This window comes from Typopeltis vanoorti, chromosome 19, assembly GCF_054136105.1.
Source record: "Typopeltis vanoorti isolate ZY-2024b chromosome 19, IOZ_Tvanoo_1.0, whole genome shotgun sequence".
Lineage (NCBI taxonomy): Eukaryota > Metazoa > Arthropoda > Arachnida > Uropygi > Thelyphonidae > Typopeltis > Typopeltis vanoorti.
The window spans coordinates 89,208,345-89,226,057 of record NC_143567.1 but is presented as its reverse complement, the minus strand read 5'-3'; the positions used below and the strand labels follow the sequence as shown (position 1 = coordinate 89,226,057).

The 17,713-nt window shown below is 34.2% G+C and overlaps 1 protein-coding gene across 1 annotated transcript in view; it reads right to left on the bottom strand.

Moving 5' to 3' along the window:
* LOC150096322 (small COPII coat GTPase SAR1-like) overlaps nt 1-17,713 on the bottom strand; it is a 120,547-nt gene that overhangs the window by 8,601 nt on the left and 94,233 nt on the right. The window contains exon 6 of the mRNA XM_090408893.1: nt 10,994-11,125. Coding sequence (XP_090265019.1) covers nt 10,994-11,125 — 132 coding nt within the window. The remainder of the gene's footprint in view (nt 1-10,993; nt 11,126-17,713) is intronic.

The window sequence follows — 17,713 nt, the reverse complement described above, 5'->3', positions numbered from 1 at the left end:
CTGCCTGCCATTTAAGAAGATTAGCCTCATATTTTGTGTTGAATACTATGGCTACTCCTTCTTTTCCTTGATTGTTATTGCAATATAACATTTTATATTTATTGCTCAGAAAGATCTCACCAGTTTTTGTCTTTTTAGTTTCAGTCACCCCTATTATGTCGATATGGTACTTACTAATTCCTCAGCTAGCTCCATTTCTTTGCCATTCAGGCTTCTTATGTTGATAGTACCAATCTTAAACTCTGGTGATGTTGAGTTGGGGTGTGTTTTCAGATTTTTCCAGTAGCTGACTTTTCGCTGTTCGCCCTGGTTCCCTGGCAAAAACAATGGGGGCCTTGTTTAACTGGGCGATGCCCCAGTCAGCATGAAATTTTGTCATGCTGTACCATCATTTTTATTTTGGTTTAACCAATAAGAATACAATTTGGTCGCTAAATCCCAAATTGCTAGCCCATCCTCATTTGTTCAGTATCCAGGTAGATACCCAACAGGGTGCACCACGAGAAGGTGAGGATTGGACATTAGGTCAGAAGCCCTGGTCGGTTCTCGGCATTCCTTTAAAGGCTATGTGGAGGTCTTCTCTCAGTTATACAGCTTTGACCCTTAGGTGAAAAAGAAATTATTCATATTTGTTAATAGGTATAATGATTCATGCATTGATAACGAAGAAGCAGCAAATCGATACAATTGCTTCACAGTAGCGTAGCCTATACACTATTTAATGAATCATTATAAAATTATTTTATTCTAATTAAATAAATTTAACTAATTAATTTAAAAACAGTTAATTTTATGCAATGATGATTTAATACTGCATCTTTACATTTGTTTATATTTCTCTCAACAGCGAATGGCGCCATGAATGGTCTGTAATTGTTTGTGTGCATAAGTTTTGATAAATTTTAACTTTTTATAATAGATCTGTGTATATTTTATGGTAGTAAATGATAAAATAGACTAGTATCTACATATTTCATGAATTCATAGCATACTCAACTCTTTCTTAACTCTCAGCCCATGTCAGTGAGACTTTTTGTCCAACCAAAAACTATTAGTTGTAATATCTTTTAGGATTGGACGGGTAGCACCATCTGTGATAGCGGTCAAAAAACTTTAGGCCGAGCACTACAATGTAGGCTGGTAGTCTGTTAGTTTCAGTTTGTCCTTTCAGGTGTAAAGAGGCCTCGAAGTTGCTGAAAGACAAAAACGTCCCACCAACATGAGCAACGGGTGTCAAATGAAATATTAGTTTGTGCTCTTTTTCATTTTTTTACTGTGTCCGGTGATATTTTTGTGCAAAAATTACTAAGAAGGGTGAGGTAAGTGTTAAAAAAAATTTTTACAATAATTTTTTGAGAACTGCTCATTTTTCGAAATTTTTAGCTCCAAAAATGGCTCTTCGCAATTCAAATGAGATTGTTTATTCTCTCTGCGAGCATGAGCCCATTGTCGAGAGCAAGGTGTCCAAAGAAGAAAATAGAGTAGAAGAAGATGAACACTTAAAAACAAGAAGAAGATGATAATTTTTCCACCGACGAAGAAGATGAAGAGAACTTTGAGCAGACAGTTACTCCAACTGTGGGACGAAGACCTTATATTCGAGGTAGAAATGGTCACAAGTGGTCTTTAAATACCCTGGAAACACATGGTCATCGATCATTGGATATTCAAATGTATTTTCGGTCTCTATCAGGAGATGTTAAATATTCGCTGTCCATTAGACGCATGATATTTTGAACATTATTGTTTTGCATACTAATCAAAACATTCGATCTGTTGCGAGTAACGTAAATGATACATTTTGAATGAATATTTTTATTAAATAAATCATGTAAATAAAAAATCATGCATTTATACCATTTTTTTTTACCTTTTTACAATTGCTGTAAAATTAGCAACTTTCAATTGCAAAAATAATTATTGTAATTTAAAGATACGATTTTGTCATTAATTTTGTGTTAATGTACATACATTTACCTACAAAACTTAAAAAAAAACAAGGGTTTTGGTCTATTACAAGTGTAGATATGAATTTTTAAAATTTTGCAGTCTTTTTTGCACTTTTCTGATGCTTATTTGTTTAAACAATTATTTAAATAATTTGTATTAACAATATGCTCTGTGAACACCAGCTTAATTATTCAATAAAAATATCATTTAATAAGCTCTGGACGCAAAAGTCACACTGACATGGTTTACGTTGATCGAAAACAGTGACATGGGCTGAGGAGGTTATTTTTTTTCAATATTTCTAGGCTACGCAGTTCATCTGCGAGTTTTTCAAATTGTCGTAAATCTCCAAAATATTTTCTGGTGTATTCATTGAAAAAATCTGCGTATAAGTGGATCCGTGCAGTTCAAATTCCTATTGTTCAAGGGTCAACTGTATTTTGTTTACAAGATATATAAAAATGAATTTTACTTTGGAAGTATGTACGAAAAAAAAAATTAAGTTATATCTACTTCAAAATGCAACAGGTCAATCCTAGCAGTAAATTTATTTATTACTGGAAATATTTGCAATATTTTATTTTTTCATATCAGTGCAATAGAACATGCTATTTTATTCAGATCTTTTCACTTCACTAGTAAGAATGAGGATGCTTGTCATGTTACAGTTTTATGAAAAAAATTGCATTTTTTTCATAAACTGTTCTCAGCGCTAGGATTACTTCCCTTGTTCCCTGAATATAAAAAAAACTGGTCATTGCCAATATACCCTTCAGCCTTCTTTGTTAGTCATTTTTGCATAATTTTTAGTAGTATTTTCGAAGCATGTAATATTAAGCTTATTGTTCGATGATTTTCACACTTGTTTGCATTATTTGCTTTAGAAATGGGTATGATAGAGCATTGTGTAAAGCCTTTGGGAATGATCTCCATTTCATATATATTCTTTATCATCTTGAAAAATTATGACTTAGTTAAGTTTCCTGAATATTTTATTAATTCTGAGGGGATTTTATCAATGCCTGGTGCCTTGTTAGCCGACAATTCATTTAGCACTCATTCAAATTTATCTTTTAATATAGTTGGACCAATTTCTTCCACATCAAGTCCTATTTCATCTTCTATAGCCTTGGCATCTAGATCTTTTTCACTATATAGATCTTCTAAGTACTCCTTCCATCTTTACGAAATTTCTTCCTTATCTATAAGTATGTTCCCCTGTTTATTTTTGATAATTGTGCTTCTTGTCTTGTTTTGCTGGTTTATTCCTTTTATAAAGTTATAAGCCTTATCGATTCTCCAAGTCTTTATTAAATCTTCTATTTCTTTACATTTCTCTATACACCATTGTTCTTTTGCTTCTTTACACTTTCTATTTATCATATTTTTTATATGTTTATATTTGTCTTTGCTTTCTTCATTTAGGGAGGTTTTCTACAATAGAAGAAACATTTTTACCAGTAAAGGACTTGGCATCCAGCTCAAAAAAAAAAAAAGACTAGTGAAAACAAGTATATGGAGCATTGCATTATATGGTTGTCAGGCTTGGATGCTAACAAAACAAGACATCAAAAAGTTGGAGACTTTTGAACTTTGGTGTTGGAGAAAGATGATGAAAATTAGTTGGACAGAAAGAAAAAGTAATGAAGAAGTTTTAATATAGTTCATGAAGAGCAGTTACTAAAGAACCACATCAATAAGAAAAAAAGCCTGTTTGGACGCCATCTGAGGCATGGGGGACTGATTACAGAAATAATGGAGGGAACTGTAGAACAACAATGGCCTCTTGTTCTAATCCACCTCTCCCATTCTGTGAAAAATCTCTTTCATGTCAACCTGATAACAATCCCTGACTAGCTTGTATGTCTCAATTATACCCCATCCCTTCTTCCTATTCATGAGGCTCTGCAACCTACATTCTCTCAATCTGTCCTCCTACTCCACATTCCAAAGACCACTGACCAGCTTTGTGAATCTTCTCTGGACCCTTTCAAACATATCCTCATCACCATGAAAACCCAGTGACCAAATCTGTGCATAATAATAATCCATATGCAGCCTGATCAAGACCTCATATGGGAAAAAAAAAAAAAAAAAAAAAAAAAAAAAAAAAAAAAGCGAGTTTCTTTCTCCTTCTGTCTTACTACTAAAAACAATATATGATATCAGGCCTAGATATCAAAATATATATGTTTATGTCTATCTTCAATTATATACGGTTCCTTACATAACTGAAGAAAATAGACAGCTACATACATGGAACTGTGTTTCTTGTTTTCAGTAACAGACTTTGAGACAAAACTATGAACATGAATTAATCTAGTTAAGTGTTCTCTAGAGCATTATTACACTTTATTATTATTATTATATTATAGTCAGGAACCCATTGAGGGAGGCCACATACTACACGCATCAGCTATCATACTTATTCTTGAATTCATTCACATTGCTTGCACTCAAAACATCCAATGGCAATCCATTCTGATCATGCACCCTGTGAGAGAAAAATCTAGCCCCCCCCCCCTTCTTAGCAGCATTCATTCTCAGCTTCCAAGGATGCCCTATTGTCCTTTCCCCATCCTCCATAAATTGAAATCCTGTATGACCCTTTCAGAAGTTTGTAAGTCTCAATCATATCTCCCCTCTTTCTCCTGTTTGCTAGTGTCGGCAAACAGGAGAAAGAGGGGTGTAACGAGTTCAGTGGAATGGGATCGGTTGCTGGATGGGAAGCATTTAAATAATACTTAAATGGTGCAATATTAGAATGTGTCCCAAGAGTTCGAAGAATAAACAGGGTAGGAGTCAAATGGATGTGTAATTGTATAAAGCAAGAGATTTGTAAGAAAAGGATGATATGGGATAAATAATAGTCAGTGCTTCTTATTAATGCTATTTCAAACTGTCATTCACTTCACTTTGCATCTATACCCTGGTCAACAGATAGTCTTCTGAACAGTTTATAACCTATAAGGAATGCAGAGAATGAACCAGAGCTTCTGATTTGGTATCCGAGTAGATAGTAACACGCTGCACCACCTCCATGGTGCACCATGTTACTATCTACTCAGATACCAAATGAATGAGGATGGGATTGGCAGCCATATAGAAGACAAAACTGGATTCTATATGGGCTGAAACTCCACAAACATTTTAATGATACAATGCAATCAGATAATGTTATGGAGCATCAAGTTATAAAAGGTTCCTGCTGTTTCTATTAGGAAAGTAAACAATAAAAAGTTGCTGCAGCAGACTCAACAGAATTCAAAATATATACTTTTAATCAGAAGTATCAATGGAAAAGAGATGAAATTATAAGAATTACAGGAATACAATGACAAATAAACTGGTGTTACTGAGAAAAAGACAGGAGAGATATTTCTTAATATCTATAAGATGATTTTTTTTCAGGAAACAGTAATAAGGATAAAGGAGATAATAGTTATAGCATTCATGTTTATACATGAAGACAGCTATTTAAGTGAGTTATGTGGACAAATTTCAAAATGAGAAAGTGGACAATGTGACTTATTTGTGTCTAAGGATCCACAGAAGGTTCTAGTGGAGAAGTAGTAAAGGGATTTTTCAAGCCATCAGAGAAGAGCCAACATAAAAATGAAATCTAAGTAGGATATGAATTCCAGATGTAGAAATGTTTGGATAAAATGGTAGGGCTAATAATAATAGCAAAATCTGATAAATTGTTGTTAAGGACATGGATTGGTCACTACTAACACCATCTTCCAACATGAAAATGTGATATAAATTTACATGGGGAAATAATACTTAGGTTGCATTAATGACTATGCTGTTGCTGCTGTTGTTGATACTCATCATCATCAAATTCCTGCCATGTACCCTCAAGGGGTGTACAGGATATGATAGTACTAGATGAAAAATTTACATCATTACTAACTTCCTATCTACAATTTTCCTCCAAATCAGTCTGTTACTTGTCAAGACTCCAACATTATCAGGTCTTATATTTCTAATCAATCCATCTACTGTACTGTATCAATCCATCTATATCTTGGTCTTCCTCTGGGTCGTTTCCCTGCCAACCTGGCAGAGAACACTTTGAGGAAAGATTAGAATACTAATCTTTCCTTGCCCATTCTGTTTAAGTGACCATATCACCTGAGATTAGCTCTCTGATTAGTTGTTGATACTAAAGATCACAAATGATACAAATATGAGAATTCTAAGAAATATTAAGAACACGAACAGATAATATCAGTAGCAATAATCAAGCGCACACAGGGGATATGATATAGAATGTAACCGCAACTAATGTTAAATAAAATAAGCCTATCTGAGTGAAGAAAAAATACTAAGGTTTTGAGAAGAGTCAGTTCAACAGCTCTCAAAGTTCACACCCAAGAACTGTCAGTGGATTATCTGAAGTGACTGAAACCAGTCAGTTGGATGCATCAAATTGCAAGGTTTCAGAATTGCACTCCTAGTCCATCCAGGATACTTACGTGCAATAGTTTCATAACCTTCTGTGTGTGCGCGCATCATGTTAGAAAAGACTGAAAACCAAAATATGAGAATTCTAAGAAATATTAGGGATATGTACAGATGATATCAATAGCAAGAATCAATTCCGGATATATTCATTTTTTATAACTTGATGCATTGATATGTAGTAATGTATGAGCTGAGCTAATCTAGATAGTACTGTCACTTAAACAAAACTGTAATTAAAAGGTTAGCAAACTAAGTATTTGAAGCAAAAAAGCATTTAAATACCCAGAGGAAAAATGAAAGAGATGGGTTGATACAATTAAGAGTTAGGAGTACTTAAAATTTCCCACAGTCTTCTGATCCCCATGGAAATACCTATATAATAATAATAATAATAATAAAATTTAATCTAATCAAATTAGAGAACTGACAAATATATCAATTTGGAAGAAATTTGTTGATTAGAAACTATTCATAAGGCTACACTAATAACATCTAGTATACATCTTGAGGATAATATACATGCCAGAAAATAATGAACTAATTCTTACACACAGAAATAAATTAATCTGACCACTGTGTTTCAACACTGTACATTTACCAGAACAAATAATTTAGACTGGGGTGAAGGTATCTTAAAACAAGGCTCCTATGAATGAGATAATATATTATTTCGAACTCTTGAAGTTAAACAAGATGTAATATACAAAGAATTTATGTTTATCACCAATCAATAAAATGTGATTCAGGAATATTAGAACTTTGGCTTTTCTAGAGGGGGGTGCATAAGGGTCAAAGCTGTATAACTGAGAGGAGACCTCCACATAGTCTTTAAAGGAATGCCGAGAACCGACAAGAGCTTCTTACCTAATGTCCAATCCTCACCTTCTCATGGTGCACCCTGTTGAGTATCTACCTGGATACTGAACGAACGAGGATGGGCTGAAAATTTGGGATTTAGCCAACAAATTGTATTCTTATTGGTTAAACCAAAATAAAAAATGATGGTATAACATGAAAAAATTTCATGCCGGCTGGGGCATCGCCCAGTTAAACAAGGCCCACGTTGTTTTCACCAGGGAACCAGGGCGAACAGCGAAAAGTCAGCTACTGGAACAAATCTGAAAACAAACCCCAACTCAACATCACCAGAGTTAAAGATCGGTACTATCAACGTAAGAAGCCTGAATGGCAAAGAAATGGAGCTAGCTGAGGAATTAGATAAGTATCAGATCGACATAATAGGGGTGACTGAAACGAAAAAGACAAAAACTGGTGAGATCTTTCTGAGCAATAAATACAAAATGTTATATTTAGGCAATGACAATCAAGGAAAAGTAGGAGTAGTCATAGTATTCAACACAAAATATCACGCTAATCTTCTTGAATGGCAGGCAGTCTCAAGTAGAGTGATGTGGGCAAATATGAAAATGGGGAACTGGACAATGAGCCTTATTTGTGCCTATGGTCCCACAGAAGGTTCTAAGGTAGAAGTGGAGGAACATTTTGATGCTTTAGAAAAAGCAACTGACACAATGAAAAAGGAAAAGTTTGTATTTGTTACGGATCTAAATAGCAGAGTATAAAATGATTGTCAGACATACAAAAATATTTTGGGAAAATTTGGAGAAAAGAGCAAAGCTAATAATAATGGCAAATACCTGTTGGATTTCTACTCAGGACATGGACTGGTTATTACTAACACCAAGTTCCAACATAAAAATGTGCACAAATTCACATAGAGAGAAGAGGCAAGGAATAAGAAAAGTCTCATTGACTATGTTATTGTTGATAGTGATGTTTTCTCCCTGCAGGACACCAGAGTGTATAGAGGATTTGAAATTGGAAGCGATCACTATTTAGTCTTGAGCAGGTTAAAATTGAATTTCATATTTAAAAGAATAACATCTAAGAAAGTTTTAAAGCGAATAAAAGTTGAGCAGCTCTCAGATGTGAACTGTAGACTAACATACACAAAGATTATTGAAGAAAAAATGAAAGAGTTTGAGAACAGGAACCAAACCTTGGAGATTCAGGTGGCAAGCCTTGAAGAAAACCCTGATTGATTCAGTCAGAGAGGCATGTGGCGAGGTTGTCTGCAAGGATAGAAAAATCAGGACTCCATGGTGGACACAGGAAGTTAAAGAGGCAGTGAAGGAAAAGAGGAAATCATATCAAAAGTTCCTGGCAAATAAGTCAGCTTTTGTTCTTAGAGAATACACAGACAAATGTAAGAAAGCGAAACACTGTGTAAAACTAGCTAAACAAAAGTCATGGGAGGACTTTGGCAAGAACATAGAAAATAAATATCAAGTAGGTAGAAAGTTATTCTGGAGGTTGTCGAAGAAGCTTAGAAATGTAGGAAAGAGTGCTGTAAAAGGAGTTAGAGATGATAAAGATGACATGAAAACAGGAGAAAAAGATATCCTTGAAAAATGGAGTAATTACTTCGAAAAATTGCTAAATGAAACAAGCAGTGATAGCACAGGGTAAAAAAAACTCAACAGACATACATTCAGGAATACATATCCATACTTGAAGTAGAAAAAGCCATCAAAGGCTTGAAATGTGGAAAGGCAGCAGGAGTAGATCATATTCGACCAGAAATGGTGAAGTATGGTGGTATAAAAGTCTTACAGTGGCTGCACTGCAAAGTTCAGAAAGCCTGGATAGAGGGACGAATTCCCGATAATTGGAGTAGAGCTCTAATAGTGCCCATATATAAAAAGGGAAATAAAACTGAATGTGAGAATTACAGAGGTATTTCCGTACTGAGTGTTCCTGGCAAGATCTATACTTTTATATCTCAAGTATACTTGAGAAACGGTTGAGAAGAATTGTGGAAGAAAAGCTTGGTGAAGAACAAGCTGGATTCAAGACAAATAGAGGCTGTCAGGATCAGATCTTCACTTTATGACAAATAGCTGAGAAGTCATGGGAATATAACAAAGATCTGTATTTAAGTTTTGTCAATCTGGAAAAGGCATATGACAAGGTGCCAAGAGAGAAGCTATTCAATACACTACAGTTATATGGTTCAATGGAAAATTATATCAAGCAATACTTTGTCTTTATTTGAGTTGTAAGGCAGCAGTTAGAATTAAAGGATGTACAGGAAGATGGTTTAATGTTAAATCTGGTGTTCAATCTGGAAAAGGCATATGACAAGGTGCCAAGAGAGAAGCTATTCAATACGCTACAGTTATATGGTTCAATGGAAAATTATATCAAGCAATACTTTGTCTTTATTTGAGTTGTAAGGCAGCAGTTAGAATTGAAGGATGTACAGGAAGATGGTTTAATGTTAAAACTGGTGTGAGACAAGGATGTACATTATCCCCTCTGTACATTATCCCATATAGATAATGTGATCCATTATCTATATGGATCACATTATGAAGGAAAGTGGTATTAAACATGATATCAGAATTGGAGATGTTAATGTCAGCTCTTTGCTTTATGCGGATGATGTTATACTTCTAAATAAATCCGCTACAAGTTTGCAAGATTCCCTGACTAAATTGAATAACTGTTGTAATAGATATGGTATGAAGGTCAGCATTAAAAAGACAAAGACAATGAAAATAGGTAGAATTGTTGAAAATGTCAACTGTGTTGTGTACGGGGAACCTGTGGAACAAGTAAAACATTTCAGCTACTTTGGCATGATTTTTAGTGAAGATGGTAAATTAAATATGGAAATAGACAATAGAATCAACAAAGCTGGTATGGTAGGAAGTCAATTGAATAAATTCATATGGAATAAGACAGAAATTAGTCAGAACACTAAATTAGCTGTATACAAGACAGTGTTCAAGCCAGTTTTAACTTATGGATCTGAGAGCTGGGTCAGAAGTAAAACACTTGACCAAAGACTAGAGACCGCAGATATGAGAGTCCTGAGAAAGATTAGAGACGTGAACAGATGGCATCAATGCAATAGCATATTAAAAATGAAGATATTAAGGAAAGAACTTGACATTGTCGACATCCAGGAATGCATTAGCAGAGAAAATCTCAGGTGGTATGATCACTTAAACAGAATGGGCAAGGAAAGATTAGCAAAACAAGTGTTCTCTGCCAAGCAGGAAAATGACCCAGAGGAAGACCAAGATATAGGTGGGTTGATATGGTACAAAGTGCCTTAGACGATAGAAATATAAGATCTGATAATGTTGGAGTTTTGACAAGTAACAGAATGATTTGGAGGAAAATTGTAGATAGGAAGTTGGTAATGATGTAAATTTTTCATGTAGTACTATCATATCCTGTACACCCCTTGAGGGTACATGTCAGGAATTTGATGATGGCTTTTCTAGAGCAATTTCTTATGTGTGAATGGCTATTTATTGTCTACAATCAATCAAAAATAAAATTTGTTTAATTATAAATAGTCAAATTTCTTGTTTTCAGAACAGTCTCTTGTAATTAAAAGAGCTGGTATTCTGAGAAGAATACCAACTGTAATTAAAATACCTTTAATACCAGAATAACTCTCATCTCTTTTAGAAAATTATTCTGTAGTTTATTAAACATTTACATACACAGAAACAAAGTTCTTCTTCTAGATTATTACCTTTCCTGTAGTTAAACCAGCCAAAGAAAAAAAAGTTCTCAGTTCTTCTTCACTTACTGCTCCAGGTCGATCTATTTTATTTCCCAAAATTAATACTGGACAGTTCATCAACTGCTCATCTGTAAGGAGACTCTGAAATATTTTTGAATAATTTTAAAAGATAAGTTGTTTTATTTCTGTTTTATAATAAACTTCTACTTTTTTTTCTGTTACTCCCTTTAAAAGGGAGAGTATTCCAATAATATGTAGTTCTCAAAGAGGGAACATTTTTTTAGGCAATTTGACATTTTTATAACACTTCCCATTAGCATTATTATCTTTCACAAAAACTACATGTTCCAACTCTAGTACTGATTTAAATTTTGGTTTCCCATGTAAATTATTCACACTTGAGCAATTCCGAAATACAGACTGGTTTCTTTAAACAATAAATTACATGTAATAAATTTAGTTTAATCCTTTACCCAAGTGTATGCAAACAAAGTTTGTGCTTGAAGTATCTTCAGGACTAAGGCAACTCGTAGTAAAAGTGGCCAAGCTCTCATCTCCTTGCGGACATGTATAATACTAAGCATTAAGGGAAGGGTCACTACCCAGACCGGTTTCGACTTTTATTGAGGTCTCATCAGTGGGAGTCAGACCCAAAAGTGGTGATACTAAGACAGAAGCAATGGAGAGGTCATATTTACTTATACGAGTTGCCAAAAGGTGTACCACCTTATTATTAATTTACTCTGGATTTAGAGAAAGATGTTGGAAGTTTATTTTTCACTTGGTTAGACTATAATAAATTTAGTTTAATCCTTTACCCAAGTGTATGCAAACAACGTTTGCGCCTGAAGTATCATCAGGACTGAGGCAACTCGTAGTAAAGGTGGCCCAAGTGCTGATATGCTTTGCATTATGGCAGATACTGAAACAAGGAGTGATGAGAGCTTGGTCCACCTTTACTACGAGTTGCCTTAGTCCTGAAGATACTTCAGGTGCAAACTTTGTTGCATACACTTGGATAAAGGATTAAACTAAATTTATTATAGTCTAACCAAGTGGAAAATAAACTTCCAACATCTTTCTCTAAATCCAGAGTAATTTAATAATAAGGTGGTACACCTTTTGGCAACTCGTATAGGTAAATATGATCTCTCCATTACTTTTGCCTTAGTATCACCACTTTTGGGTCTGGCTCCCACTGATGAGACCTCAACAAAGGTCGAAACTGGTCTAGGTAGTGGCCCTTCCCTTAATGCATAGCATTATACATGTCCACAAGGAGATGTGTTTTGCATTATGGGAGATACTGAGACAAGGAGTGATGAGAGCTTGGTCCACCTTTACTATGAGTTGCCTCAGTCCTGAAGATGCTTGAGGTGCAAACTTTGTTTGCATACACTTGGGTAAAGGATTACACTAAATTTATTATAGTCTAACCAAGTGGAAAATAAACTTCCGAAATAAATTACACGATAACCACAGTAATTACCTTTAATGAAATGAAAGTACAGATATTTCATACTGAAAATGACAGTACATCATCATCAGTGTGTAGAAACAAGCAAATCAAAGGAACGGGAATACAAGGCACATACAGCAGTCGGTGGTTTATCAATTAATTTCTAGCAATTGCCATTGCTAGAAATTAATATTAATAAATAATATGATTAATAGGTATTATTTCTGGAAAAATTTATAATCGGCTAAATAGCCATAAAAATAATATTAAAATATTATTAAAAACTATTTTTGATGGTTACATAAGATACTAAGATAAGATAAAAGATAAGAGAGACAATCGTTCCAATTCAGATTTACATTCAGGTTTTTACATTGGCCAAATCTGCATTAGAACGATTGTCTCTCTTCCAAAAGTTTGGGAGATTCTTATCTTTTGTAACCATCAAAAATATTTTTTAATAATATTTTAATAATAATATTTATTAATATTAATTTCTAGCACATGGCAACAGTTTTTAATTGGTAAACGACGCTGCTATATGTATCTTGTATTCCCGTTCCTTTGATTTGCTTATTTCTACACACTGATCATGTGCTGCTTTCAGTACAAAATATCTGTACTTTAATTTCATTAAAGTTAATTACTGTAGTTATCGTGTAATTTATTATTTATAGTCATGCCACAGGTACCTTTAAAGTAGAGTGGTTCTTTACCTTATTTACCTTCAACAGTTGCAATTTTTTAACAACAGAAATAGTAGTAGTCTAACTGAAAAATTATTATTGAAAAATAAAAAATAAATGAAGTTTTTCAAAACCATTCTGAAATTGCATGAGTAAAATGAAGTCATCAGCAGGAATTTTAATATTACAAGTTTTATTACTTGTAAACATAACACAAACTTGTATGTAATCAATTTTGTTTACTTTTTGTATACATATTTATATATATACTGACACACACACACACACACACACACACACACACACACACACACACACACACAAACAAAATAATGCAAAAGCTATAGCACATTAGTGCTTTGAGTGAACAAGAGACTAACAGGAAAGAAGGAATTTATTCATGTTTCTTGAACAGAAGGTTGTAGTCTTTGGGAAAGACAGAGTGAGGGATGCTATTCAAGAATAAAAGGCAGATGGAATTGGTTCAGTGATGTACTATTAATACACATTAATGTGCTATTCCATTATAATCTTTTTTGTATATGGCGCACTTGAAAAAAAATTTGCATTTACTACACCAGTGAAAATATATCCTACATAATATCCTTTGTAGAAGGATATCAACTTGCAAGGAATAAGTATGTCGGTGAAATTTTCTTATTAATTAATCAAACCTTACAGATTCAATGGTACTGTTGTTAAGCAATATTATCTTGAATGAATGATGCAGTTCCATAGTGAGGAATATGCCTTATGATACATTAGCATACTTTCAACAGATTAGTGCATCTACTGGATTATGGGCAGTTTCAAATCAAGATCTTTCCAATTAATAAGCATGTATGAATTATTCTGAATGTACTGTGGAAGTGGTCACATGAGAATCATAAGTATCATGTATAGTAGCAAACAAATTAATCCGAACACTCACATTTTAAAGAAAAAGTTTTATTTCACAAGAAAATAAGTAAAAAAATTAAACTCCAACTTTACCAAATAATTCATATGTGCTTCTCTGTTCCTAATAAGCTCATTAATTCTCTTAGGTATGGACTCTACCAACATAGAACACATTTTTCTTATTTCTGCATCTCAAAACCATACTTTTATAATGGATTGTATTAAATTATCGTTTATATCACAATTTCATTTTCTAAGTCTCTTTTTCACTATGGCCCACAAATTTACCTGGCCACTAAAGTAATTGGATGTAATTTTTGAGGAACTCTAACTTTTTTTGAAATGTGGCATGGAGTGAGATCCTGTTGGAAGATGAGTTCTTTGTCTTTCTGGATGTGGGATCACTCTTTTCTCCAAAATTTTTATGTATTGGTCATTTTTCATCATAACATTAAACAGGCACAAGTGATCCTGGGACCATCATGGGTAAATCAACCCCAGAACACTTAGCTAGGTGTTTAGGAGCTTGATGAAGGTGGGGAGGAGGGACTTCTCAGCCACTGATTTGCAAACATAGGGTACCTTGGACAAAAAAATGGTTCTCATCTGAGAATATGACTTTCTTCCACTTCTCATCAGTCCACTCTTTGTACACTTTTGCCCACTGGAGCCTCTTTTACTACATAGCCTTCGTCAACAGTTATTTATTTTTTGGGCTGTGGGCAGTCCTCTCTGCTTCCAACAATCTTCAATGGACTGTCATGTCAGAACATTAATCCTATTAGCTGCAAAGTCTCCATTTAAGTCTACGGCAGACAATCTTGGATTTATTTTGTTTTTTTTAACTAGTAAATGATTTTGAGTAAGTGTAGTTTTCCTTTTTCGCCCACATTTTCCTTTACTGTCAGAAGAAAAGGTACCTGTCTCCCTAAACCTCTTTAAAATCGCATCAACAATACCCAAACCACAACACATTCATTGTCAATTTGTTGTTGAGTCATGGATGCGTCCTGAGAAAGAGTACATATTTTTGAACACTTAATTGGAGATGTGTCCATTTTATAGCTACATAAAATAAATACGAGGGTGGTCTGAAAAGTTCTCGGCCTCGACCATAGATGGCAACACTAGTGGCAAGATTTTTTTTTTCTAAGTTGGTACATCTGTCATAAGCATCCATGTGAAATTGCAAGTCATTCTATCAAGTAGTTTGTTTTGTACTCTGAAGCAAAAGTTGTCTGTATCCCTTGAAATGAATAAAATTGAGTATCGTGCAGTTATAAAATTCTTTGTAAAAGAAGGTTTAACGTCAAAAGAAATTCATTCGAAGTTCAAAAAAGTTTATGGGCACTCTTCTCCTTCATTTTCAACAATTAAGAAATGGGCTGCTGAGTTTAAACGTGGGCGCACCAGCATTGAAGATGATCCACGTGAAGGAGGTCCAAAAAGTGTAACACCACCAGAAATCATTGATCAAGTGCACGATATGATATTGGATGATGGCAAGTCAAAATGTGTGTAATGGCCAAGGCTATAGGCATTTCAAAAGAACGTGTAGGATATATTTTACATGAAGAATTGCAAATGAAAAAGCTTTGCGCAAGATGGGTGGCGCGGTTGCTCACAGCAGATCAAAAACGCACTCACGTGAGATTTTCATGTGAGTGCGTTTTTGATCTGCTGTGAGCAATCAAAAATCTCTGAACAGTGCTTGGAGCATTTTAACAAGAATAGAACTGATTCTGTGCATCGATTTATTACTATGGATGAGACTTGGATTCACCTTTACACACCAGAATTCAAACAGCAGTCAAAACAGTGGACAGAAGCCGGTTGTTCAGCGCCAAAGAAGACAAAGTCAGTTCCATCAGCAGGAAAGGTCATGGCATAGGTGTTTTGGGATGCTAAAGGCAGTTTGTTTATTAATTATCTTGAAAAGGGTAAAACAATAAGCAACTGGGGAATATTATTCCAATCTTTTAACTAGACTAGACAAAAAAATTCGTGAGAAAAGACCAGGTTTGAAGAAGAAAAAAATCATCTTTCATCAGGACAATGCACCTGCCCACAAAGGTGTTTTGGCAATGGGGAAATTAAGGGATCTGCATTATGAATTGTTGGAACATCCACCCTATTCCTCAGATTTGGCTCCCTCTGACTTCTATCTCTTCCCAAAACAAACTCTTCCTTGCCGGTCAGTGTTTTTCTTTGAATCAAGAGGTGATTGCAGCTGTAGAGGGTTATTTTGCAGATCTTACTGAGAACCACTACAGGTAAGGAATAATGGCACTGGAGCATCGCTAGAATAAATGTATTAGTCTTAAGGGAGATTATGTTGAAAAATAAAAATAATTTTGAAATTATAAATTCGTTTTTTCATTGTTAAGGCCAAGAAAAACTTTTTAGACCACCCTCATAGGCCAAGAAAAAGACTGATCGAGATATTTCACATTCTTAGACAAAGAAAAATAAGATTAAAGATATATAACCAACAGACCAATTTAGAAACAAACTGCTGAGAAATCTTGTTAATGCAATCTAGGACTATGACGTTGTCGGGCTAGCATACAAATTATTTTGCTGTAAACAAATCACAATTTAAGTTTTTTGACAAGTACTCCCATAAGGGTGCATTCTACCAAAACATTCTAGGAAAGAAGTCTCTCTAATTCAATCATCATAATACTTTGATTTCAAGTGCATGCATGATGAACTTGAAGCAGCCTTACCTTTCTCTTTGTGTTCAGAAGCTTTGCTTAAAACTGCTCATATGGTTGATTCACCCATTCTTGTGTTCTTGTCCTATCTTTGCGTTGGACTCACCTTGTTCATCTATTTTTCTTTATTATTTCAAATTTTTCTTCCAATGAGATTACTTTTTGAACGATTTTTACACTTCCACTTTTTTGCTCACTAATTCTTTTACTCAAGATAAAAAGGTTGGGAAAATACTTTAAAATAAAAACAAGTAAGGAAAACAATTGCAAAGGAGGCACAAGATATGATCATCAAAATGCCATGTAATTAGTAGACGACATAAATTTTGACAGTAAATTTCGAACAACATATTGTACATGGAAATAGTGTAGTATGTCATTAAAAAATAAATGTCATCATCATCATACGTATCAAGGATTTAGGCCTAGTATGGCCTGTTCCAGCCTTAGAAGTCATCGTTGAATCGTTTAAGAGGACGTCCTGGTTTTCTTTTTCCTAATGGCTTGTTTTGGTAATCTTTCTGTTTTCATTCTTTGCACATGTTCCATCCATCTATGTTTATATTTTTTAATTTTTTCAATTACTGGTTCTTGGTTTAATTCTTTCATAATATCTTCGTTTCTTTTGTGATCAAATAGGGTATACTTTGCAGTTTTTCTCATAAACTTCATTTCTGCTGTTGTTAATCTTTGTTTGTCTTTTTGTTTTATTGTCCAGATTTCGCTTCCATACATTAAGACCGGGTTAATTACATTAGGTAGGGCTAATGTATTGTATACTTTTAGCCTGGTTTGTTTTTGAACTAGGTTTAGTTTAAATATAGAGTTAATTACTCCTGTTATTTTTAAATATTTTGCAATTTTTATGTTTATATCTTTTTCATTTTCATAAGTGATCATACATCCTAGGTAGTTAAATGAATTCACCTGTTCTAAGATCTTATCATACCATAATCTTTGGATATCT